We start from the raw sequence: 27,167 nt of genomic DNA on the forward strand, positions 1-27,167 counted from the left end.
AAGGAAGATCATCTTCACACCTGTAGCTGACTCACAAGCATTTCTTAAAGTCCTTACATAGAGAGCTCTAAAAGGAAACTTAGAACTTTTGGGAATACCAAATGGCAAAGCCTGTTCTTCAACTTTTTACCCCTGAAATGTTATTTTTCCCCATGGCCTTGAACACTGGACTTTCTTCTGCCTCCCCTTAAAAATGTACTCAGCCCTCTGGAGAACAGAATCACTCCTGACTGCTTAAACTGCTTAAAAATGAACATTTAAATTTCTATGAAATTGTCTTCACACAGTTCATCCAGCTCCCTGATCTTCTGGGAAATACATTGGTCTATATTCAGTTGCATGTGTCTGGAGTTGAAAACCTGAATCAAAAAAGTATTGCATTTTCTTCAAGCAAACTCAGGAAACACTAGTAACAGCAAATGCAGTGTGATCCAGGTCTCATTGAGGTGGAAATGAAGTCAGAAAATTTTGCTTCAAAACTTCAGGCAGATGAGAGAAAAATCTAGTATGTGGAAATAACTATTGATGGACACAATTATGTTTTAACAGAGAATATCCAAGGGTTGGAATCTCTGAGGAATCAAATTAACGACCTGGAAAACAAGCTCAAATTAAGAAACATCATGTTGGGGGTGGATCCTTAGGGCCTGATGGTGACAAGAACAGAAATATTTTTTTTAATGGATTGTGGAGGTGTTAGGGATGGATAATCCTTGATTCCCTCTGCAATATATCTCTGCTCATTGTATATCTAGCAATGACAATCAGGCAACACCCATCATGATGTTTATCAAATGTGCAACATGTTACACATCCCACAGTAACTTTCAACTCATCTTCCTTTTCCAGACTCTATCTCTGATTTTCTCAGTGCCTGAATGAGGGCCTAATTCACAGACTGAAGTTACTCCATATTAATACCAGAATAAAATTATGCTCAACTTTCGTTAAGGATTTTGAAATTAGTGTGCTATTTCATAAGTTGTTTTTGAACTTTATCTAAATTTAGCTATATTATCCTCAAATTGTTTTTAGAAGTCTGCTGTGATTTTGATCCTTTGCTTATCCTAGTGCAAAGCAAAAAGAAGCACCTCTTCTCAAAATCATAGAAGCACGAAATAACAAAAAAGGAATTGGACTCTTTGGCTATTTATAGAATGTTAACTTGTGACTCTATAATCAGAATCATAATTTATATGGCACCTGTTTGTTCAAGTATTACAGCCATCTCTGAAAGACATTCTGAAAGGCACAAACTATTGGATGGTTTGTCTGCTGAGATACAAAGCAGATATCTGAGACACCTGGGATGGTGGCCCCTGTCATTGCTGTATACACAGGTAAAACAAAAAGGCAATTTCACTATTCTGTTCAGTAAAACTGGGAACTCATGAAAATGATTTCAAAAAATTAATTCCAGGCAATCAAATAAATCCCATTTTTAACAGGATTCTCTGTCCACAGAGGTTAAAGGTAACAGAGGCAAGAAAGAACATTGAAAAGAGGTTGAAAAGTACACTTTTTGTGGCAGCATTCTGAAGTCCTGCAGGCTATCAAAAGGAGGAACAAACCTCATCCAAAGCCACGTGGATTTTCTTCCTCATGGATGGGAATACCCACAAGGCTGTGTCACTTATGCTGATAGGCTGTAAAGCCCATCTGATTCTACAACAAAGATATTTACAGAACAGTACTGTGAAATCCTTCAGGAATGTGATGTCAAAAATCCACTTACTCTTTAGTGCTGGTTATTCTGTGGTTCGGTATTGGAGAGATACAAGGTGGGAGCAGACAGGAAGCTGGAGGCTCCTCCAGGCGCTGCTTCTTGCTTTCAACAAAGGTTTCCAGGCTTTCTGTCTGCTTTAACAAAAAATGGCAGAGCATAAAAGATCCAGCATTTATGCACAGCTTCACTGGCCACCGAGATGACCTATGGAATCTCAGTATATTTCCTTTATAGCAGCAGCAGTTAAACTACTGGTCTAAGAGAAGTGAAAGTCACCTGAAATAAGGGCTAAACGTGCTCCAAACACAGGACGTGAAGTTGTTATATAACAAGTGACATAGCAGATAATTAGGAAGCAAAATGTCTTGTGTGCTAAAGTTATCTTCTATAGTGCACTGGAATTTAATTAATAATTTAGATGCAATGATTTGATAGCACTGAACTTTATTCAAGTAAATAGCTTTTACTCATTTACCTAATAGAAGTTGATGGGAAAACTTCTCTGAGTAAGTATTCCTCACAGGACTAGGAGTAGAGGACTGAGCTGGGGTAGTCATTAACAGCAATAGCTCATTTGAAATTTGCTTTGGAAGAGTCCCTGATGCATAACTTTTTTGCCTGAACTAGGACGATACAAGCAAAGCTGATTATTGCTCTGTCACTACAACCTTAATATCAGTCTTCAAGTCCACTAGTAGATGGCTAAAATAAAATCTTTAATAGCATGATTTAGAAACAAAAATTAGTCTCTCCCTACCCTGCTTTAACACTTGGTATACCCTTAAGTCATCCTAATTGGCTTGTTTCCCCTTTGGGTAGCAGTGAACAATCACATGACAACATTGAAGGGGCTGATTCAGAGTCTATCTTATGTTTCAGAGTCTAGCTTATGTTAGCACAGGCCCAGAGCAAGATTCTCCAGTTTGCTACTTTCTGAATCAAAGTTTCAGTTAAGGAAATGATGAGGTTATACCTTTCATAGAACTCCCCCTTTTTTTTTTTCTTCCCTAGGAGCCCTAACTTTAGTTGCAAATTCTACTCTTGTGTTTTAGTCAAGATTCCTTCTCCATGATACAGATACTCCACTAATCTACCCAGCAAGAATTATTTTTGGTATAATTAATATGCACCCTAGTGTACTCAGACATACATAAGTATGGACATTTATACATCCCTCTCCTCTTTTTTTCTCCTTCGTTCTTGCATCTCTGTAGTGTGCAGCTAGAATATAAATTGAATAAAAACCTGCTGAGTTTACTTATGTGATTACTTTCACTTAATTCAGCAGGGAAGGAGCCAGTGCAGTGACTCATTTAGGGAGGGGTGTAGACCCTGTGTCTGCCTGGCATCATCTTTGTCTTGCATTAATTCTTATATACCACTGGACTCCTCAAACTTAGGATTCAAGAAGTCCACCAAAACAGACAGCTGAAGTAATATTCACAATGACTTATAAAATTTGGAGTATAAAAAAATAAACTCTGATGACTTCTTACAGGCAGACCCTAGTACAAGCTTTCAGCTGGAAAAACGGACTACAAAAATTCATTTAGGATATAAAACCTCAATTTCTTTTCTGAAAACACATTTAGTTTGAAGTGCAATGTCATATCCCACAAGGTAGGACACCCTTAGGCATAAATAACATAAACCACATGATAAAACATAATGCCTGCAGTCAAAATATATTTTTTTTTGAGTGCAGAGAAAGCAGCTAGTTAAGTAAATTATATTTCTATGGATCGTATTTGTTCATACCACAAAACAATAAAAAAATTAAATTCACCAGGAGCATAAACAAGTACCATTCCAATGACTTTGATGAAGCCTGTTTAAACCAGTGGTGAAAACACCTTAACTCGGCAGACAATCAACCTCTCCCTTCCAAACAGAAGTCACATTATCTGAGTATGGCCAAAACTGTACTAACACGAACTCATCACTTTCTGCAGATTATAGAACACTGGAAACAAATAGATGAGTGAGCAACTACAGTGAAAAACTTGTAAGAAAAATCTCAAAAAATACATTTATTGATTTTGTCAGCTGGGGTTTGCTTTTTACTAGTTTCTGATGTTAATTTGTAGTGCACTTGTAAATGTCTGTCCTTACCTTATGTTTTCTTTTGGATTTGGTGGGGGGTTTTTCAGCTGCTGGGGTAGGGGACTCTCGAGATGGTCGCCTGTGTTTCACATTTGCCTCTCTTGGTTCACTTTTCACAGACGTGGTCTCAAAAGTTTCCTGTCCAGGTATCCTAGAGAGTAAACTAAGGTCTATTTTCACCCACAGAGATTTGAGTTCTTCATATTCTCTCAGTGGGGACAGAAGTTCATTTTGTACGATTGGGATAGGAGAAAAGAGCTGCTCCTCCAGGTCGTTGCTGGTCTGGTCAATGGATGTGTTGCTGCTATTGCTGGTTAAGCTACTTACGCTGAGGATGTTACTGCCAGAGTCCTTCACTTTGACACCACTGCCAGACCCAGTGCAGGCTGGCAGCACCTTTGCCTGCAAGCTCTCCTCCTGGTCTGTGTTTGAATCAGAAGTAGATGAATCAGTTTCAATGAACTCCCGTGACTTTGGGACAATTTTGCTGGGGCCTCTGTACTTTTTCTTCTCTGAAGTGAGACCTGTGCTAGTTCGTGGTTCTTTCCTTGGAGCTGTCTTCCCAACTGCTGCTTTAGTTCGAACCTTTGGCTGCTCGGGGGGTTCCTGTGTGTCTTTTTCTTTGGGAGTGTTGCTGGTATTATTTGGTTTGGGCCAGTTATACTCTTCTACACTGGAAGTCCTTTCTACCTTTTTGGGTTGCTTTTTCCCAGTAGTCCTTTGTGAAGTTGGCTCATTATGAGCTGGTGACTTCTGCTTGGAGCTTTTTGCCTCTGGGGTTTTCTGGGCAACCCGTGGTTTGGCTTTCTCTCGGATGGGACTAAGGATCGCCCGGTCTTTGGAATCGGTCGGGGGCAGGCTGCTGTTGAGCTTCCCTTTGTTTGGCCCTTCGGCCTGCTGGTTGCTCTGGGCCTGGGAGCTGCTCTCACTGTGAGGCTCATTCTGATTGTTGATGATGGTCTTGTTGTGGGGGTTCACCTTATTTAGCCATTTATCCAGCTGCCATTTGTTTGTTGAGGGGGGTTCGGGCTGCAGATTGAAGGATGACAAGAAACAAATCTCAGACAGAAGCAGTGCTTTTTCCTTTAAAAGAGAACTTTTTTAATGTACCCTTTTATTTCAGTCAACTAGTGGTGACTGCTAGTTTTATAGGAGTATTTATGGAGTATTTATGGTTAATTAGACTTCCTTATCTGGTTTACAACGTAGCCCTGGAGAAATTTAATACAACTAAAAAGTTTAGCTAGTCCCTGGAGAGATAGTTTTGTCATGTTGCCTTTCCTTAGTCCCAGCTGAATACTGTGTCAATAAAGTCTTCTCTAGCTACTGGCAAAAATCTAAATATTTCTTTAAAGCAACTCAAATGTAGGCCAGAAAGATTCTTCCAAAAGCTAGAATGAGTATGTGGGTCATACACGTGAAACAGCAAAGAGAAAAGAAGTCAACAGCATCAAACAGCACAGAACTCCAACATCCCCCTAGCAGGGAGCGGGGCTGTGCTCCCCTCCACACTTCCCCTCCGGGGAGAGCCGAGGGCGGCCTCACCTCTGGCGTGGCACTGCGTGACTCCTCGTTGCACTCGCTGTCGCTGGAGCTGCTCTCGCTGTCGGAGTCGGACTCGGAGCTGCTCTCGGACTCGCTGGAGCTGCCGGAGCCGCCGCTGGAATGGGCCAAGCCAGCGGCGTGTGCCACTGGCACTGGCAGGCTGCTGTGGGGACAAGATCCTCTCTTAGTGTGCTGCTGGCCTTTTGCAAGTGCTGCCCAGTGAACCCCATTCACCCCAAATGAACTCAGCCTCACCTCCCTCTCCTGCAGGCAGACCCAAAGAGCTCCAGGGGCTGTGCCACCGTGGAGCCACCAGAGGAGCTGGGTGGGTTCATGACTCATGGGACACATTGATTATGTTAATAGCATTACCATCATCATCACCCTCCAGTAAGAAACACTTCATTGTCACAAGCTTGAGCTTATTAGGCCAATGATTGCAAAAACTAACAATCACACTTAAATAATTCATTAATGGAATCATGGTTTCTTCATTTTTTGCCAGTTCATGTATAATTTATGATCAAAGGAAGGACATCAGGCAACTAATATTGGACAGGACATTTTAAAAATTAATTTTAATGAATACTTTTACACTGCAGTGTACAAAAACTACGTCCTTTTGACAAGTCTCCAGGGAGTGCCTGAAAATTTTTTATTTATAGCTTTTTTCTCTCTCATATTTATGATAATGCAGTGAGAAAATAGCATTCATGCTGAAAATAAGCTTCTCTGTGAAATCTCTTTTCTGTGTGTTCAACTGTCCTCCAACATGTATTTATTAACAGTGCACTGTGTGTCATTGTTTCTCCTCATCACTTGTTTCTAATCTAAGAGGTCAGATGACCCCAGCTTTTAGCACTACAGAATTCTTACAATCTGAGTCTTTATAAACTCATCTTTAATTTCAACTTTTTCATCAGGGAGATAACCATAAGGTTATATGTCTCTTCAGCTGATCTATACAGGGACTTTTGATGATTGATTTTAAATTTGTGAAGCTGACAAAGCAAAGTGTTTGAAAATTGACACCATTTGCTAGTACGCCTTTATGGATATTCAATACTTCACCTTAATATATCATACACTGTGTGTGTCCCATATTGAGTGATCCAGAGGCACCTACAAGGTATAATACAGTTTTGCCTCTGTTCTATTTGCTTTTCTATTTTCTTCCAAGAAGGATTAAACTAAGCCAGGAATACGCTTTCCTTCCCTTTCCAAACCAAGTTGCTCAGTGCATCAAGATGCCCTCTTAAAAAAACCACAGTATTCAAGAAAGTGGAAAAGCCAGGGAAAGAAGCAAAAAAGGAAAATCCAGAACAAACTGATGGGTGACCCTGCTCTGCTAGAACCTTTACAAGCATTGCCATTGGATTCCATGACAATAATAGATGGACTTTAATTTTCTTTTGACACTAAGCTACTTTCTCTCCTCCTTGTTGGTAAAACCTATCGCTTATACCATGGTTGGTAACAAAACTGTCTCTTTGAGCCTGGCAATGGCCCTGCAGCGCCCATTGACAAAACAGCTTGGTGCTTTAGGGTGCATTAATGAAACAAAATTACTCACTTGGGTAATTGCTACAGATCACTAACTTTGTTGCTCATTAAGTCCATACACTTTTTATTTTTTAAATTCTTTTAGTGGCTCCTTACTCAACTGACTCAAGTAGAGCTACTTAGAAAATTTTAACTGGACGTAAATGGCAACTTAAAGAACAGATGATAAAAACATACAGGCATTTCTGAAAGTATTATGGAAAACTAACCACTGCTGAATGAAAATGGATCTTACATTTTGCATTTCATAAAATTATTTTTTAAAACTGTTTTTATTTCTTCCTTTATCCCTCCTTTTCAGTGAAGCTCAACAGAGTATAAGAAAACACACTTTTCATGCCATTTTTTTACAGTAAACAAGGAAACAGAAAAGTGGAGAAAAAGAAAGTGTGTTTGTAGGGGTGTTTGCCTTTCTCATCATCTAGTAATTTCAGTCTTATTTTTTTTTTTTACTTGGAAAACACTAATAGTAGATGAAAAATGAGCTTTCATATTTCATTGCAAATGTTTCCAGGAAGAATAAAATAGAAAACACCACAACGATTCCCAGACTGAGGAAGCAAACATAGCAATTCAATTCTATAATGCCAGAATAAAGCATCAGCCTTGAAAAAAAGTGTTCTTTATGGAATCATCAGAAGACTGAAGTTTTAATTTAAAAACTTTCCCCCTAAATCTGAGAGCTTCTCTGGAGTGGTTTGTGCCCAGGCAACCTCCACACAGAGGGTGTGTGTGGGGCTGCACACACAGCTGTGCACATCTGCCTAAGGACATGCTCTGCCCTCAGGACTGGCGTGTCTGCTCTCATTAAGACAATTCATGTAAGGACTAACACCTCTTATCTCAGATCAAAGAAGGAAAGGCCAGACCTTTCCCACCTCTAAACACAACTTACCTCTCTTAGCACTCTGGGACTAACACTGTAGCTGGGATGTGCTCACAAAACAACAGGAGTCATTCTGGAGCAGACTGCAGCTGTCTAACAAAGGGCAGGAATAAAACCATGGAAATAGATAGCAGCTCCAACCTGGCCTTATTTTCTTTCTTTCTTTCTTTCTGTACACCAGCCTCGCTTGGAAAAAGCTGCCATGTGCCAAACATTACTGAGTAACACAGCTCAGCAAGCATGCAGGAACCAGACAGGCTCAAAATGTTTTTCATACAAAACACAATGAGGTCATATTTTTCTTTCATCTGGGGTAATAAAATTATGCCTTGGCTACACCGGGCAGTTTCATGCTGAAGGCATCATTGCTGATCCTCATTACCAAAGTAGAAGCATTCATTTTCATCATGTAGTTTGAGTTGAGAGCAAATGTGCATGCTTTGCAAAACAATCAGATAAGACCCAAAATGCCTTACCTAGCATCACACCCTACCAAAGATAGATCTAGTACATAGCTACAAGCACAATCAACTTCTTACAATGCAGTTCAGCAGAGAAGAAAAATGTATACATACATTTCACAAAAAAAACAAAAGAAAGCATAAAAGTGCATAAAAATGAATCTTTGCTTCCAATAAAATAAGTTCAGTAGATATTCTGGATTGCCTTTTGTGATTTTTTTCCTTAAATAAAATGCATCTCTTAGTTAAAATATACTTGGTTTGCACTCTTTCCAGAGATTTCTGCAGATATAAAGTTCAATCATGTTTTGAAAGATGTTAGGCTAGATTCTGCAATTCAAGCAGCTGTTATACAAATAAACTGGGCTTCCTCACATAGGTTTCAACTACATGAACTGGGGGTTGCCTCTTGAAGAGACTTTCAAAGCAAGCTTTGTTATGTTGCTAAGATCCAGACAAGGAATGCCAGTCCAGACAAGGTTTAAAATTGATTTAAAGCATTTTATCATCAGACACAAGTCCTCAAAGTGACTAAAGGGGGCAGGAAGGACTGATACTTGAAACAATTTAATTTTTATTTCCCAGCAGGAGATGAGCACTCATATTGTTCCTCAGTGTTTGGGTGGACAATGTTTTTATATCATGTGAACTGGAAGAAAAAATTAATAAAAACAATGCTTCACAATGGAATACAGCATTGTTTGGGTAAATAACACTTAGAAGAAAGCCAGTTCATTATTATCACTTGAGATTGGAGGCCCCTACTGAGACCAGTGACCCGCTGAGCTGGATCTGTGTAAATACATGATGAGGCACAGTCCTTGGGCCAAAGAGCTTGCAGTGCAAACACACAAAGCAAACAGCAGAGGTATTACAGTCATCTTCATACTCAGTGTGGGCCTGTCACATCCTCGAAGTGCAAGGCCTCTCTGCAGTTAATAGAAACATCAGTTTTGCCCTCCTTTTAAGTTTGTTCTCCTTTTGCAAGCCCTGTGCCCAGCACTTGAGCTGAGTCCTGCAGGGCAGTCAGATGTGCTGTGCCCTGACGCAGAGCCCCGGCCAGGCTGGGAGCAAAGATGCAGAATGCCTCGGCAGGGAGAACCCCTGGCTCAGAGCAGGTGGGCCAGGGGCTGCTCAGCCCTCTCCCGAGGAGCTCCTCCTGTGCCATGGGGATGAGAGCCCTGGAGCGACACCCACACCCAGGGGGAAGGGCAGCCAGGCCTCTGTCCCTTGCTAAGGTCACCATGAGGATGTCTCTAGCTGCCTGCAGACTGGTAAGCTGGGACCTGTTTTGACAGAGGAACATCTGGAAGCCAGCTGGAAGGAAGCTCTTCTGCAGCACCTTCACCTATCTCCTTTCTTGTGCTTTTGCAGTGCGAGCGTTTCTCAGCTCCTGACAACCGTGCACAGCATGGCCACAAAGTATGAGATGAGGAATGCCCTGAAGGAAGGGACAAACGCCATCAGAACCTGAAGAATTTTTCAGCTCTTGCTGAGCAAGCTGAGACTTGCAGCTGTGTGGCTGCTGATGGCTCCTGGTGAGGAGCTGCACTGACCTCATCACACACCAACCATCTTTCTTTCACTGCAGTTCACTGGTACAGGTGAGCTGCCCAAATCACTCTGAAGCTTGCTTTTTAATTCATGGGTTGTTTTTCAAAAGTCAGTTAAAGCAGTCATGGCATTATTATGTGGCTGGATCGTTATGCTGCATAGAGAACCAAAGGTCTGATATATGGCTTATGCTTTTTTTGTTCTTGCTGTCATCCAGACCATTATATTGTTTTCAACATATAATTTACTCTACTGTTCTTATAAATGTTCTTCAAAATTAAACCTGGTAGCTACAACAAAGATAATACTCCAGCTTGTTAACATCTAATAAGAAAAATAACAAAAATAACAAACTTTTAACCTTGTAAATACAGATGTAAAAAAAAAGGTATAATTCAGACTACAGCAGTAAAACTCATCAAGGAACACAAGTCCTTAGCGATCTCCCTGAATCTTTTCCCAATTAGATGTAGTCATGCTAATTGCTGTGAGGAGAATTTGGCAAATAGATGGTGCTCTCCAACAATAGGTTTATTCATTCTAACCCTTCCTTTTTAGAGTAATGATGAATCAGCCATTTGTTTCACTGTTCTACTCAGAAATCAAAATGTAAACTTAGAGAAAGCAGAGCATTGCTGGACAGTGGGAAATTGTAGATGGGAACTGACCAGTTAGTCAACAGTACATCCATGTTGGCAATTTATTTCCATTAGAAGCACCACTCTACAAAGCACAAGCCTGTATTTAAGGAAAATTCAACCATGAAATCTGGAAATGGCAAGGTCTATGCCCGAAAAATGACTACAGACTTGACAGAGTAGTTGATCTTCCTGTTGAAGCATTGGATTGGAACTGAGATGAATTTTGCTTTTAGTCTGAGAAGAAAATACATCTGTGCATCAGTTCCTGCTGAGTAAAAGAGGCTGTGTGGCCTACCCTTAATCTGGCTTGTCTATTTAAAATGCAAATTCCTGAGAACAAAGAGTCTGATTGCACAGGGCACTGAAAATTGGGCACCCAGCTCTGAGCAAGACTTTTGTGCACTCAACTTCACTACAGCATCTACCAGAGCAGACAGCAACACTTCTTTTATTTGGATATGTGGTGTTGTCCCACCACCTACATTTTATTTGAAGAGACAGAGGAACAAACACTCTGGAGCTGTTCAGAAGCCAGCCCAATCTCTCCTTTGGATCTATTTCTACAGAAAAATTGCAAACGTCATGGGCATTACTTGGTATTGCTGGACACACTGAATTCTGCAAATAAAAGGCTGTTTCATTATTCTAGCAGATAATAATAGTGCAGCACCTAGCAGATTAATATTTAGTGTCAGAATTTAATATCATAACTGTTCAATAACAGAGTTTTATTTCTCTTCTATTCTTACACCATTATCAGGAAGTAATATTCTCTTCTACTTTGAAAGGGAGCTGCAATTTTTTTTTATAATGAATTGTTCATATTTTTATCTTCAAACTTATATACGCCTGCTATTAGATTGCTTTTTAAAGAAAAGGATTGCTCTGGATGATTTGTTCACTGCCTTTCCTTTGGTTAGTATTAAATTATTTAACATCAAGCTGGTAGGATTCAAATCTAAACTTTCAAAGATTGGGTTGACACAGGAACTGAAAACCTGTATCAAGGCTTTTAAAATATTAATCAGTACCCAGGTCAATGAAATGAAATAAGGTGTGGAAATTGTTGCTTCAGCTAACATTAGCACGTGTAGTAAGACATCACTTATGATGGCTCTCTCATTTCAAAACACATGGAAAGGGAAAACCTCTCTAATATGTTATTCAGGATGTGGCAGCTGATCTGCCTGTGTCAATCCTTAGCACTGTAATGCAAGTAGGAGCTCTGATTTATTTTGAGGGGGAGGGTAATTTACACGATGTTGTATGTAAAAAGCCACAGCCTCATTTTACTGTGTTCAAAAGTAACTGTTTTAATCAAAGACTGTTTATAACAAGGTTGATAGAGCTACTGAAACAGATTTTTTCATATACATATAACCCTTTTATACTCCCAGCTTTAAAGACCATAAAAAAGGATAGTAAAGATGAAAGAAATAAAAAGAATGACAGAGCTAACTCCTATGAGCCACAATCTATGTCAAAGCAGAACTAAAGTGATTGACAGCTTGCATTAGTAATGAATAGAGTGGGGAAAAGCTGCCAAGAATCTGTAACAAGGTCAAAGCCTTCCAATAAAGAATTACATTAGCCACAAATCCTAGGTGGAACTGTGTATATACATCTGCAATGTGACTTCAACCATGGCACTGTTTCTACTGTCCTATTCTGACTCTTTTTCGGTTTTTATTCCTGGCCTTCAGTAAATTCTATCACCTGTGATAAAGAACAGGTATAACGTATCAACTTATGACATTATAAAAAAACAAACAGAAGAGGAGGAATTTAAAAGCCACATTTCTAATGGTGCACATAAAAAAACTTTCTGAACTATTGGTATGGTAATCACTTTCCTTCCAGTATCACAGCACAGTTATACACACTTGATGTGGAAGAGAAGGGTATTTTGCATATTAAAAGCAATATTGTATCCATGATTCCTGGGTGCATCACTCTGATCACCTCAGAGTTTAGAAACAATTTTGTGAGCATGATATTATTCTGTATGTAGGCTTTTTGATGTACAATATTTTAGTGAATACATTCAAGTGTCAGAGAGCATTATTTGTACTGTGCCCTGATGTGCTACTATTTGCCTGGCATCTGGAAGAACAGGAATACTCTCTCTCATTGTGAGACTCCAAAGGGCCTCATTTGATAAAAATGGAAGCACTTTATTATATAAATATTGCCCCACTGAATCAAGCTAGATATGAGGACTGACACATTCTTTATTTTCCGCAAAGGAAATCCTGGAATACTGCATTTTTCAGTACACTTTGCGAATCTTCTGTGGAAGTGCAGAGGCACATATTCGCCCCTCTACAGTTCATAATTTCAAGTGAACATAAAATGTTTTTTAAAGAGTCAGTTATTTACACTTTGATTTTATTTACTACAGAAGAAAGTCCAAGTTTTGTCATGAAAGAAACTATCCAAAGTGAACCTCTAAAAGCAAAGTGTTGTGTTTTTTCTCATTCATGTATGGCAGAAATTTAGGCACGTAATGTTCTAAACGAGCTACCCTTCTCATTCTAACTCAGTTCTGCTTCAGTTCTAACTGAAAACAGAATCCAGCTTGCAGAGTCCAGTGGGAAGAGAACTGTGGGCTTTGGGACCAAATCACACTGGTGCAGATGGATCCACATGACACCTCCAACTCCTCAACATTTCCAGTCTCATCTGTTATCTGAGGAAAGCTAATTTTACTATGCTGAGCAACCAAGCACTAAGAAAACATTAGAAAGTTGTTTTTTTTTTCTCTTTCCATGTAAAACAACACCTCTGAGCTTGAAAAGGTGCCAAAAGGCATATCCTGATTTTCCAAAGCTTTATGGCACACATGAACACTTTACACCTGAGCACTGAACAAGTGTGTCGCAACATAAGCTCATGAAACAATGGGAGGATTTCTTCCCCAGGGGAATCTGTTGGGAGCAGATCAGCAGTAAAACTGGGTTTACTGACCAGAGCAAAGGGGAGGGATTGGAAACAAAAGCCAGAGGAGAGAAAAAAGCCTGTTGCAGGGTGTTAAAGCTCTCCTTATCTAGAAAAGACCCAAGATGTCTCCAACTGTATTTATTATCAGGAGCAGGATGAGTAAAACAAGCAATGCAGAAGGGGGAAGAGATAAAAACCAAGTATAATCAGAACAAATTGGGTAATATTCAACTAAATGAGCTTCAGCTGCTCACAAACTGGTAGCAATCCCCATGCATTATGCACTGTAGAAAGAATGGAACAGCAGGATTGGTGCTGCAGGCATGGTTGGTCATAGGCATGTACTCAAATGACTAAGGCACAAATAATCCACCTCTGTGGAAATGACTGCTGCACCTTTGTAAAGAGAGACAGCCCCGTGGTTACAGAACCAGTCCCACACTTCAGAATACTGCTTCAATTCCTGTGTCTCCCTGGGATTCAACAGGCAAAATAATTGAATTCCTGGTACTTCCCCCTGTTATTAATACATGTAGTATTGTGAGACTCCAAGCATATTTACGTTCATCAGATTGAATTTGTAATAACAGGGACCACAAAAGTACACAGGCACTCATGAAAACCACAAGTAGACACTTTGTTTCACTGCTACTGCCATAACAGTAAAAAGGAATCATCATTATTAATAATGGGCAATTACTCTGAAATAGTTTTTAAAGAAGTATTCCTAAAGGAACACGATGAATTTATGGCACACCACCAGAGCCTTTCATGGATATAAAGATGTACTTCAGCACACATGACTTGTTTTTTGAACAAGGAGAAAGCTGTCTAGTAAAATATTAATAAAGCTGAATGCTGAAACACAGGTGTCTTCTTTACAATGCATTTTAAAATGAGGTAGAAGGCACCATTTGGAGTGAAAAATCTCAACCTTCTGTATATTTATGTTTAATATGATCTCCTGTTAATGCTGCTGATTTTAGACAGTTACATAATACTTTGCTTTATAGACTTAAAAAAGGTATAAAATCTATTTAGGATTAAATGTCATGTTGAATGTTCTTATGCTAAGAACAGAGCTAAATCGTTAAGCAGCATCAACCCTTAATTATGACATACGTAGGTATTAAGGAAAAAAAGGTGCTTCTCTGAATGATAAATGGACCTAAAGATCCATCACAACATTCACTATAAATCACAAAAGACCATTAATAAACAGAAAAAAAATGACAGTTGCTACAAGTATCTGCTCTCATACTCTGCCTAATACTATCACTGTCATGTTTAAACCTGACATCTTAAATCTTTGACATGAAAACCCTTTAAGTCAAAAAGGCTCATCTATTTTAAACAGAATTTTCTATGCTTGTTATTTTGAATGACAGCAAAAGGAAACAGAGACTCTGTAATTCTGTAACCTTATCTGGCTGAAAATCTTTCCTTTCAGCCTTTTACATCAACCCCAAAATAAAAAGAAGATCCAAATAGCTTCTGCACTTTCTTGCTGGGATCTTGTGGGCAAACAGAGCTCCATGTCTGCCAGAGGGAGCTGGTGATGCTCAGCAGCACTTGACTCTGTGGGAGCCAAGTCAAAACACTGCAAACACAGGGATTGCACTGCCTGTCTGCAGGATGAGGACAAGTTTGGAGCCAGCTTTCATTCAGACAGGAAAGAATAACTGGGACTGCCAGAATTAACACTGGATGCCTTCCTGAAGTGTCACACTGCCTTTCTTAACACAGGCTGAGAAACTGGGATGCCTGGCAGAGGCACTTTAACATCTTCCCAGGGGTGGGCAAACACTGTATTCCTCAAGAGGGCTTCAGGAAAAGAGTGACCATAATCCTGAGCATAAACTGGGTTTTGTCAAGGGAGTGATGAAAAACACTCAGTATGGACAAAATTATTTTGATCTTTAGGATTAGTTATATTATTTTTTTCTTAAAAACCTTCCACCTAAGATGCTTTCTTCCTGGACATTTATGTTCCTGAGTGACCAGAAATGGCCTTTTCAACATTATCACTATCCATTTTCCCCAGACTCAAGAAGGGTTATTGTCTCAACAATGATTTGTTGAAGGTCTGCCAACAAGCAAAGGTCAGGAAAACCCAACCCCCTCATGTATACAGAGGTAAATAGGCAAAGTTTGATCTCTCTTGCACTTTTTATTGTTTTCCACTTGATGATCATTCCCTTAGTAAGGTGAAAATGTCTTCATCACACATCTGCTTGGACAGCTTCAATCTCTTAATGTTTTAGTGTGGCATGGAAGTTACTGATTACAAGAAACTCTTTTGTTTTTAATGACAAAGATCAGCAGTGAGATGTCATTCTACCAGCAGGGAAGTGGAGCTGTGGTGACTTATTTTCAGCATTACACTTAAAAAAAACCCCCCTATCCTCTCGAATTCTACCTGCAGTGTTTGTGATACCACAGGCAATAAAGCTACATTACTGAAGGACAGTGCTCCAAAGTCAGCCCCTGCAGCAGATGGTAACACAAATGGTCCAAGGCTGAGCACAACCAATTGCTTCAACAGCAAGGTCTGAGGTGAACACCATCAGTGCTTGCATCCCTGAAAATATGCAGGGAGAGACACAGACACTCTGGCCCAGGGCTAAAAACTCACCCTGCATTTCAGATCAGTACTAAGCTGGATCTTGTCCAGTAATAACATTGCTTGGCTGATCCCTCTTGTTTTGCAGGGCAAAACCTACAATGCCAATAAGTAAATTCAGATGATGCCTTAAACATGCTGGAGCAGCTTAGCATCTATTCACTGCTTTGTTTCCTCCTTTGCTTTTTTAGTGAAGCAACATCCCTAAATGTTTTTGTAAGTCATTGGTGCAGAGGCTGCTGAGAGTAGTGTGGAAGTATGTTCCTCCCACCACAGTCAGGCTGGATTCCTGCACCAACAGACTGTCAATGGTCGTTTGCATTGGGCAAAGTTTTGAAGCTGAAAGCTCTACATGCAAGTTTTGAAGTGGAGAGGCTGTTTTTTTTTGAATCTGAAGTCATAAAACATCGCTTAGCGTCTAGGTTACAGATGGACTCAGGATCCCACACGTGGCTCCTGACTGTAGATAACTCACACTGCATATCTGTGGTTTGGGTTCAAGCCCATCTTGAATATAAATTTAGAATGGAAGAAATACATGCAAATAGCAGGCACCGCCAGCTGTTTTCTTCTGCTTACAAGGCCATTTCTGAGAAAGCAAAGTGTTTAAGTATAGGCTGGAATATGGGAGTGATGACAAGCTGGTATCCCTGAGTTCAGTGTGAACCTGACATTCTCAAGTTTAGGGTGTCTCCTGTTCCTGACACATGCCTTCCTAAGCCTCTCAGGACACATTCTTCATTAACTTTGTTGAGAAATGGAACAGTGTGCTCACAGCCCTTTTTTTTTGATCTCTCCTTGAGAAATATCTGTGCTTTAATGACAGCACACTGCTCATTTTCCAAGAAAATCCATGCCAAAAAGTCAGGATAACACTTAACTCATAGGCTGGTATACACAGAGCTGGCCTTGCAGGTCATGTTCCCAACTGAGTAATGGACTCATTATATTATCCCTGGCGAGTCTTGCAGGTCGGAATTTTCAAACAAAAGCAAACAAAATCAACTTTTGTTTTGTGATTTGATTATTTTTTAATGCCACAGCTCATTCATTTTGGTTTATTAATTTGTTGGTCCAATGGTTTTTATGTGCTGCAATTCAGAATAGTCTTTCTCTAGTACCATGTTTTATATAGATATGGGAAATGAAATGTAAGTCTGATACAATTACGGTTGTGTGCCATGCAAGACAATATTGTAAACACGACGACAGCCTGGAAAGCTGCTTAGCAAAATGATCTTAATATACAAGGCAGTGTGAAAATGTAAAAAGAATCTATAATGACAACAAAGATTAGCCATTTGCTCTCTAACCTTATTTACAGAAGCAATCAGAGGTATTCAGGTCGAGTTAATGACCCTGTCTCCAATTAATTCAATTGTCTACAAACAACACTGATGCAGTGGTTGTCTCAGAGTCTGCCACATAGTCTCTGAGGGAATACATAAGACTCCATTAAAAGTGACAATAATAATGCATTTATTACTGTAACACTATTGTATTATAAATAAATTCCTGATGTTAAATTATGCTCCACGCTTTAACAGAAATTCAATTACTGAAATAATAAAAAAGATGGTGTATTTGCCAAGCGCATGGACTATAATTTGGCTGCTTAGTTACCAGCAGTTGGCTGTTTTGCAATTTCTTGTTCATAGAGTATTTCTTTTGAATAAACGCCAGACTTTTTCATACAAATTTCATGAACAAGTTGCAAAATGAAATTTTGAGCTTTTGAATCCAATTATGAAAGACATAACTAAATCTATTATTGAAAAAATATTCTTGAAAGCCCTTCTTGCTGTTGTTCAGCTCTGTGTAGTAATTGAGGTAAGCACAGGTGCTGTTCATTATGGGCCATTGTGCACCATCTGAATTCTGGGAACTGAGGAATTCAGACAGTTTCAACTCTTTGTGTGAATAACAAACAGGCATGATTCGGAGGTTGTTTGTACAAGCTTGCACATCACTCTTCTGGGACTCCTAAGACACCTGCTTACCCTTTTGAAGCCAAAACAGTATCATTTATGTTCTGGCTATTCTTCCTACAGTGATTTTTGCAGAAGAAACATATTTCCTCAACCCTCTTCCTGTAGGCTGCTATCAATGGTGGAAGTAGGAACAAAAGAAAACAAAGGATGAAACCATTATCTAGTGGGGACAAGAAGCCTTAGAGAAGCCCTTTTTTTTAGCTTGATGAGATTCCGGCAGGGAAAATCTTGTGAAAAAAGAACTGCTTCTCACACTTAGCATCATTCCTCCTCTCAACCATTTTCCTGTGGTAGGCTGTTAAGCATAAAATAGATTTTTTTTTCTCCCAACACCAATCTGTATTCTCTCTTTGGGGTTTGGACATGTATTTATCTTGCTAATGCCTCTCCCACTCTCTTCAGATGTTTTACAGGGAATAGACGAAGAGGTGCATGCAGCTTGCAAATGAAAAACTGCTGACAAGTTTTCCTGTTGGGTCCCACAGGTGCCTGCAGCCATATGGCAGCATGTATGTGGGTCTTGGCTCTTTGAGGATGACAAACTCTCACCTCTGCATATTTCAAAATGTGCTGTCTCAACTATAGATTTCTGGTGACAGTGATTATTTACTTTGCACTTTTATTTGTTGATATATTGCTAGTACTTATCAGCAGAGATGTTATCAAAACATCTGGGGATGGAGTATGTGGAGAGCAGCTGCCAGGCAGCCCAAAGGAAGGAAACATGGAGGGGAAGTTCCCCCAGTCTCAGTGTTAAAAGTACTTTTTTTTTACCACCCCCTTACACTGATTGCAGTGCAACTAAAACTGCCTCAGTTCAACTACAGCTGGGAATATATTGAGCTGTTAGGAGATGCTATCAGACTACATTTTGCAGAAGTCAGCAGGCACAAGAATTCCTTGAGCATGTCAAAGATTCAGCTATAATTCAACACCTGCAATGTGATTTCTCAAAACTCGCAGTGACCAAAGTTAGATGACTTATTCTCTGAATTAACCTCTGTCACAAGCCATGTACAATTACAACAGCAGATCTCAGCACCACCTGAAGGTCACGTCAAGACCTGGGAAGAGGAAATAATACCATACAACAGACAAAAAACTGAAGAAAGGCAACTACTTTCAGAGAAAGCAGATCTTCATGAAAGAAGTCTTGGGATTTCAGTGGGGGGCAGGACTGAACACTACAATAGAAACTGGCAGGCAACACTGCAGAGGACCTTATTTATATAGAATAAACCTAGAGACTTCTAAAGGAGGTTGAGCTGGCAGTGAGGGACAAAGTGGCATGCCATTTACAGTGTCTGAGTTAGTGATGAATGGCAGAATCCTCCTCCAGCCAGGGAACCAGAAGGAATCTGAGCAGAAGTAGATAATTCCTTCCAGATGTGTGTTCAATTAGCCACACATGGATAAAAGAAGAGACTGGAAAGGAAAAGGAGAACAAAAAGAAGAAAGAGGAATAAAAGTAGAAAAAGGAAAAAAACAACAACAACAACAACAAAAAAAACCCCAAACAAAAAAAAAAAAAAAAAAAAAAGAAGAAGAGGAGAATTATGAAGAAGAAGTTGAAGGAAGCTGAGAGCATTCATCAGTCCAAATCCACTTCAGGAACTTGTGGCAAAGGCAATATTATAATAGTTAAGTTCAACAGCAAAACAACACATGCAAGGATGAGAACCAAAAGGAGTTTTGTTGGCGAAGGTAGAGACTAGAATTATACTGACCTTCAAGCTCCAAGTCTTGGAGACAAGCTCCAAGAGTTTATATACGTACTGTTGTTCCCTGGGAGTGTGCCATGTTTTAATACACTGGTGTCAATTATTTGGAGCTTGGGCTGCAGATTGTAAGCAAGCAGTAAACTAAATTCCTGGAAAATGTATCAATTCTGAGAGCAATCAGCTCTGAGAGTCCAAACCTCTGGGAGTAGGTACAGCCCTGATTTTCACTATATTTTGTTTGACTTGTATAAACATGCACTTAGTGCAGCCATCCCCACAGTCACTTGCACTTCTGTACTTCAATAAAAGAGACTCAGGAGAAAGACATTTTCTGCAGATCTTTCTCAGGTTAGTCACTGCTGGTCACATGTAGGGGATCTGCTCATCTGAAGAACAGATATTTAAGTGGGATAAGCTAGACAACTTGCCACTGCCATTTCTTTTTTCTCAGTAAAGCTGGCCAACATATGAGGGGAAACAGAATCTATGCTTTAAGAGAAGGGGCATGTGAGCACTGGCTTGGTATAGCTATGGGGTACCTTCATAGCCTCCACACCACACCTTGAACCTGTGACTGCACTGCTGCACTGCTGGGCTGTGCAAGACCCATGATGCCATGTGTGGGGGGCTTAAACACAAAAAAGAGATTTTCTGCAAGCGTGGCTTTAAGGAAGAGCTCACGAGAGAAAAAAGAAAAAAGAAAAGGAAAAGAAAAGGAAAAGAAAAGAAAAGAAAAGAAAAGAAAAGAAAAGAAAAGAAAAGAAAAGAAAAGAAAAGAAAAGAAAAGAAAAGAAAAGAAAAGAAAAGAAAAGAAAAGAAAAGAAAAGAAAAGAAAAGAAAAGAAAAGAAAAGAAAAGAAAAGGATGAAAAGGGCAGTGGGAGAAAGACTGAAATAGGACAGAAAAAATATGAGGTCTTGAGAGGAGAGCTGAGGAGATACAAGAACACGGGTGGCCACAGCCAGGGCAGGAATAGTAGAGACTCTTGAACAATTAGCCATTTTTGTTTGGACAAGAAAGAGCAGCCCACAGTTAGACTGAAGATGGCCTTACATTTTAGATAGCCCTTGACAATAAGGTGTTTTGTAGCTATGGGAAGACCTAGCTGGCCCTCAGATTCCTGCTAGTGAGACTTAACAGGTCACTCTATAACTACTTCTGCTGAAGCCTCTCCTTACTCTACAGAAATCTAATTCACTGAACATCTCAACACAGCCAGTGAAAACAATGCATTACCATCACCTTCTTTGTGTCAGCATAATTCTGTATAGTTGTTGGTAGAGCAGAGCTAGGACCATTGCATGATGATGAGGGGAAGTTATTTAAACAATAGGGGCCTAAAATAAGGCTGGAGATGCAGAAAGAAAATGGGAGGAGGGTGCCACTAACAGCAGTACAGGCAGATTATAATTGGTTAAGTGGCAATTTGGCTGAGACATGAGATTAACACCCTTCACTCAAATTCTTATAAGAAAGCAATGAAACCTTAAATGGGAGGCCCTTTGCTCTATACCACATCTGAAGCAGCAACTCTTAGAGCACAGTGGCCTCTAACACAATGGAAGGACGTGGCTTCAAAGGTGGCATGGGGACAGCAGCCACTTTGTCAGCCCCTACCAGCGGAGCCACAGGCACCAGCCTTGTCAAACCCAGCTCTACACAGCCCCAGAAAAGGCTGGAGGAGAACAGCACAGGTGGGCATGGCTGGGGGCCAGCAGAGCATTTAGCTGTCATTATTCCTACAGCAGATTCCAAAGCAGGCCTAATGAGGGAATGTTAATTTATATCCACTCACAACAGCGTAGTGGGGCGCAAACACTGACCAACTGGGGGCCTACCAGGCTTTAAAACTTGAAAACGCTGTGGGATCAGAGAAAGTTATACACATGATAATGTCTAATAAATCAAATAAAAATGGATAGCAGCCAAAGTAAGTTCCTGCATGTCAGATATTAAATATGACTAATGTTGTTTGACAGTGTTCCACAGAATGTGCATTGGAGTCTCACTTCTTCCTTATCATTATCACAGAAAGAGAAAGGTAAAGCACTGCAGGAATATAAATAATTTGAAAAGCCTCATAGACAATATTCTACTGTGCACCTCATTTGCACTTAAAAAAACCTGCCCTACAGACCTTATGTACTTTTAAGATTCATCTGAAAGATACATGAAGAAGTCTTCCAGTCAAAAATGTACATATTTAATGGAATTAGATCTCTAGGCAAGAAAATGTCAGAAGAAAAGGAGAAATATTAAAGTGAATGCAGGGTGCTTCTTTCTAGTGCTTTCCTGCTTTGATAAATATCTTCTGGGATGTCATTTACTAGAAAGTCATGATTTAACAAAAAGAAAAACTGCAGTATAAAATATACTCTCTTTATTGCTGAAGTAAGTTGCTATTTTCATATTTTCCCTCTGTATTCAGCTTTTGTCAGCCAGAGGCCTTGATATTTGCTTTTATATAATCTCCATTGAAAATGCAGTGATTATTGCGAAATATTCAATTGCAGAGCTCTTCTGATTGCATGGCAAGGGGAGATCATAGGAATCTGTACTGCCACAGCCCTTTCTCTGCCTTCCAGCCTCATGCGAGGGCAATCAAACTTTAAAAAAACAAGAAAAAGTAAAAGACCCTGATTGTAGTGCTCAGTAATCACCCCAGGCCCAACGGGCTTGAAAGAAATCCTCTTTATTCTGTCACATCAGCTCCAGCTGCCTGAGCTGAGCAGCAGCTGAGCATCTGCAGAGCTCCTCACCCTCCACTGCTGGCAAAGTGGAATCACCTGAAAGCTCTGCCCTAAGTCTCACCCTGCAGAGGTCCCTGGTCCTGTACAGTTGGGGTACTGCCATCTATTATAACTTATTTGGAGGGTCTGCACCTCCACTAGTGATGCAGGAGGTTGTACCACAGATTGTCCCCCCAGCAGGACTTGAGAAATACAATCCTAATTAGCTCTTCTATGGAAAACATGGCAGAGCTCTTAGAAATTCTCCCCTAGGACAACCTGACAAAAAACAAATTCTCATTAAATTCAGCATTACTACACGCAAGAAAATTTCAAACTCCCCCCCAACATAACACATTTCTATTGGGAAAATTCAAGTAAAATATTTTGAGTTAATTTCATCTGCAATGCAATATTTTGTTTCATTAAAATGACTCAAAATGTTTTATGTAATCAGTTAAGCCCAGAGTGCAGTCCCTGCTGAGAGCTTTAAGTTGGCTGCATCCTGTCTGTGAGGGATGTCTTGTGCAGTGCAAAGCAAAGCCAGCGGAACCTTTCGATCAATTTAATAAAAGTGTGTTGCTTTCAAGTCTGTCAAAATATTTTATTTTGTTGGAGATATTTATGAAAAAAGCACTTAATATAGCTGAATTCATATGCTTCTGTTTCTTTTCTGTAAAAAGTTGTCAATTTTTCAGACTACACTAGAATTTTCCTCATTCTTATGCATGATCAACAGTTAGTTTTTCACTCACTTTCCCAAAAAGACCAAAAAGAATCTCCTCAGAATTTCCAGGCTCTTCTCTACTTCTAGGTTTTGCAGTGATGTAACTATTCAAGTATTTTTCTGGTACACACTGGTATGTCATGGAGGATGTATATATTTCACATATATGAGAACACATTTATTCATATATGAAGTCTTCAACATAATGCCTTATTCCAAATTCCTCTGTATCTCCCACAAAAATTCACCAAATCCTGAGTGAATCTTCTAGTGTTTCTTGTTTCTGTAACGATTTTTAGGATGTCTACATCTTGGCACACAGGTTGGCAAGTTCTGAATTGTCTGACCAATACTACAGAGACTACTGGGAAAAATGGCAAGCATGGAAAATTAGGATTTCTATTTCAAGTCTTGTTTTTAGGCCACTGGACTAGACTTTTCTAGTTTCTCCTACTTTGTAAACACAGAATGCTGCTGCAGTAAAATGCAATCAGGGACATCCAGGATAATGTGTATCTTGTTAAATGCCTGCACATGTTCATGTGCAGCTTCTCTCACTCATGTATCTGCATACTGATACCTTGCCACAGATAGGTATTTTTAGGTGAGGTACAACTCACCCTAAAAATGCCCGCACAATCTCCTGGAGAGATGCTCCCTCCTTTCTGGCCATGCTGGTCATTTGGGTAACAAATATTGATCCCTGAAACATCCCTGCCACCATCTCTATCAGCCTGCACTGCACTGCCCAGAATTTTTTGCTGCTCGGAGAAAAATGTTTTCAGGCTATTCACAACCCAGGCAGACACTTCTGTATCAGTTACACTCACTTCACTTTTAAAGACTTTTTTTAAATGCTCAGTAAAACTTGCCTTTTGCAAAATGAGAAGTGTGAAGGTCCCACCGTAGCTGCCTGGGATGTGTTCCATCACATTTGCTTGTTTCCACACAGAACTGAACTACAACTGCTTGTTGTGGAGGAGCTGATCCAGCTCACATTAACTTGACTGAGAGCTGGAGCTGATCCCAAACCATACCCACAAAGTGTTGCTGCTCTGAAGTAGAAAAAAGTAATGCAAAACCACCAAACTTCCACAACTTCATGGGAAGCATCATACCCTTGCTCCTTCTTTCAGTTCAGCTATACTGGAAGTATTCACTGCTTTACAAGAAGATGTCTACAAATCCTTCTGTAAAGTGGATGAATTTTACCTCAAAATATGAGCAACAGATTCATGTCACTGACACAGATCCTTAGGCCCACTCCTCATTGGCAATACTGGCTCTTGAAGTCAATGTTAGCACTAAAAAGTTTATTTTGACAGGAATTCCTAACACTGAGTTAGAAAGAAACATTTTAAAAAAATGTAATACATATTTCCTTCACTAAACTTAAAAATTGTTTTGGATTACACCAGCTTGACTCCTGTGACTCCTGGCCCCACTCAGAAAGTCTAATGCTATAAGCTTAGCTATGGCAGGCAAACTTTTATTTACATTACATAAGTAGGATTAAAAACTCAAAACCTTCCATTGGAGAATTAGCTTGCTTACCCCAAAGACACAAACTGTCTGTCTTCTCTCTATGTCTTGTACCTCATAGCTTCAGCTGTTAGACCCTCTTATCATCTTGTCATCTTTCTCTACTTTCGCAATGTTTTGGAACAATTTTTTTTTGCTGGGGTAACTCCAAAGAAATGGATGAGATACACCAGAAAAGGTTTCGATTCATGAGGCAAACCCTTAACTGGTTTAAAAAGATGCCGACCTAATGAAGTAAATGCATTAGTTGTGTAATGACAGAGCAACTCTCAGTAGCAGCTGTGGTCCTTTGCATCCAGCCTGTGGACAACTTGAAGTAGTCAGGAGAATTTGCTGCTGCTGTTAAACACTGTGAACTTCCCTCACATGCTGGTCAGCCCAGCTGCAGACTGCACTGATCTCCCAGATCTGGCAAACAGACCAAGTGCTCTGGCTCCACACAAACCAGGGCAAAGGACTTTCTAGTGGCATCCAGCAATTAACTTTTCTTTTTTTTTTCCAACCTGCAACAAGGGACACTGCTAGAAGTGGTAGCAATGATGCACACCAGCCTACAACTCATTAACATTCACTTGGGGAAAGAGATAATTTGCCTTTGTCTTTCTGAGCCATGTTGAGAAATTTATTTCAGTAGCATCAGTCATATAAGATGATAAAAATGGTGCAAATCATGTAAGGGAAAAGAAGCTGCCTTAGCATGATTTGAGTGTATACGATGAATAAGGTCACTAATTAATTGGTAAAGTGCTATTTGTAATTGTTCCTCTGTGATAAATGGATTAGAACAGATGTTTTAATGTCATTTTTTTTTCTCATTGCTTGACACACAAAAATATGTGTAAAACTGAAATAAAAAAGTGGTGATGCAGAAAGCAGGCTCTGGGAGATAAATGGAGAGTTACATAAGAAAAAAAAAATATGCCACACTCACTTCCTGGAACAGAAGTCACACAAAGAGCCCAATAACTTTCCCAATATGTGCAGTAAATGATGACATGAAATGTATTGTTCATAAATGTAGATAAATAATGGCTAATCACTTCAAGCAGTCTTTTAGTGTTCTTGAGCTGCTGAGGAGTGAACAGCAGCAGCTAAGGAAATCCAAGGCACAGCCCAGTGCTATCCCGACCCGGGGCAGCGCCTGTCCCGCTGCGGAGCTGCTGGAGGCCTGTTGTGCCTCGTGCCCGGGGCTGCAGAGCCCAGCATGGCACCAGCTGGGAATCTGCACGGAGAAGAGACCCTGGCAATGCCACCCAGGGGCAGGCAGCAGGAGCACATCTGCACTGCTGCCAGCGCCGGGCAGCCACACAGGCTCCCGGAGCTGCTGGGCCGGGTGTCCTCGCCGTGGTGGCCATCCAGAAGGGAAGTAAAAAAGAGCAGCCGCCGTGGTTTTATTCCACTGTTGAGATGGCAACACTTTAGGGCTGATATGACTTAAAACACTGCAGTCAGAACCTGATCCTGCATAGCTGAATAATAATAATAATCCTCCAGGACCTGGAGAGGTGCCGGAGCCTGAGCTGTGTCCCGCTGCACAGGCAGCGCTGCGGGGAGCATCCCTGGCCATGAGGCACACTGGGCTCACAGCCCCGTGCTCAGCCAGCCCTGAGCTCCCCGAGCTGGCAGCAGTGAGGGAAACAGCAAAGCCTCCACCTTACCCCTGCCCCTGCAGCGCCCGCAGCTCAGCACCGAGCTCTCCTGCACAAAGGTACGGGCCTCTAATGGCCCGTGCATGGCCAGCTGAAAAGAATCCTGCAATATCCATCCTTCTAATGGTATGGAAGGAGGCACCATTACTTTTCATTTGTACAAAGTAATCTGATTGAGTGCAACATAGCTAAAATTTCATTTCCTATATATTTATTAAAGCAGTGCCACTCTTTAAAGAGAAATGTTAGCAGAAGAATAAACAGAAACTGTTTTTACTGTCTAGGTTTTTGCGTTTTTTTAAAAAAAGAGGAAAAGAGGAGGTAGACTGGCTCCATATTAGCTTCTAATCAACCACGAAGACTTTTTAGAAAAATATGAAAGTACTTGCAACTGCAATGTAATTAAGTTTTCAACCTCTGCATGGGGATTTGTGTAAATCTGACCTGAACCATTCTAGATGTCCAGGCAAGCTCTTACCAAAGGATAAAGATTACACACGAATTCAAAGGGTGTGTACAAGACACTTGTAAAATTGAATGGGTGTGACAAAATTAATTGACTAATTAACTGTGGTTTTTTGTTTTGTGACATATGACTTCTTCCAGAATGCTCTGCTTCTATTCTCCTGCACTAAAACACAATCATCTTTTAAGAAAGATTTAGTTTTGTGATACAACCATGTTTGAAACAGGGTGGCATGCTCAGGTGGCATTTGCTCACAGAAAAATTCCTTTTAATGTTTTCATTAATGTCCTTATTATGCATA

General features: G+C 40.2%; 1 protein-coding gene across 6 annotated transcripts in view; it reads right to left on the bottom strand.

Moving 5' to 3' along the window:
- The window catches only part of AFF2 (ALF transcription elongation factor 2), a 332,507-nt gene that overhangs the window by 35,552 nt on the left and 269,788 nt on the right, over positions 1 to 27,167 (bottom strand). For 4 of the 6 annotated variants that reach the window (XM_021547866.2, XM_021547869.3, XM_021547870.3 and 1 more), the window contains exons 10-12: positions 5,375 to 5,537; positions 3,839 to 4,858; positions 1,736 to 1,860 (exon numbers count right to left, since the gene is read on the bottom strand). In XM_021547866.2, the coding sequence (XP_021403541.2) occupies positions 1,736 to 1,860; positions 3,839 to 4,858; positions 5,375 to 5,537 (1,308 nt within the window). The remainder of the gene's footprint in view (positions 1 to 1,735; positions 1,861 to 3,838; positions 4,859 to 5,374; positions 5,538 to 27,167) is intronic. The other 2 variants (XM_021547868.2, XM_021547867.3) reach the window with 2 other exon arrangements.

This window comes from Lonchura striata, chromosome 14 (genome assembly GCF_046129695.1).
Source record: "Lonchura striata isolate bLonStr1 chromosome 14, bLonStr1.mat, whole genome shotgun sequence".
In the NCBI taxonomy this organism is placed as follows: Eukaryota; Metazoa; Chordata; class Aves; order Passeriformes; family Estrildidae; genus Lonchura; species Lonchura striata.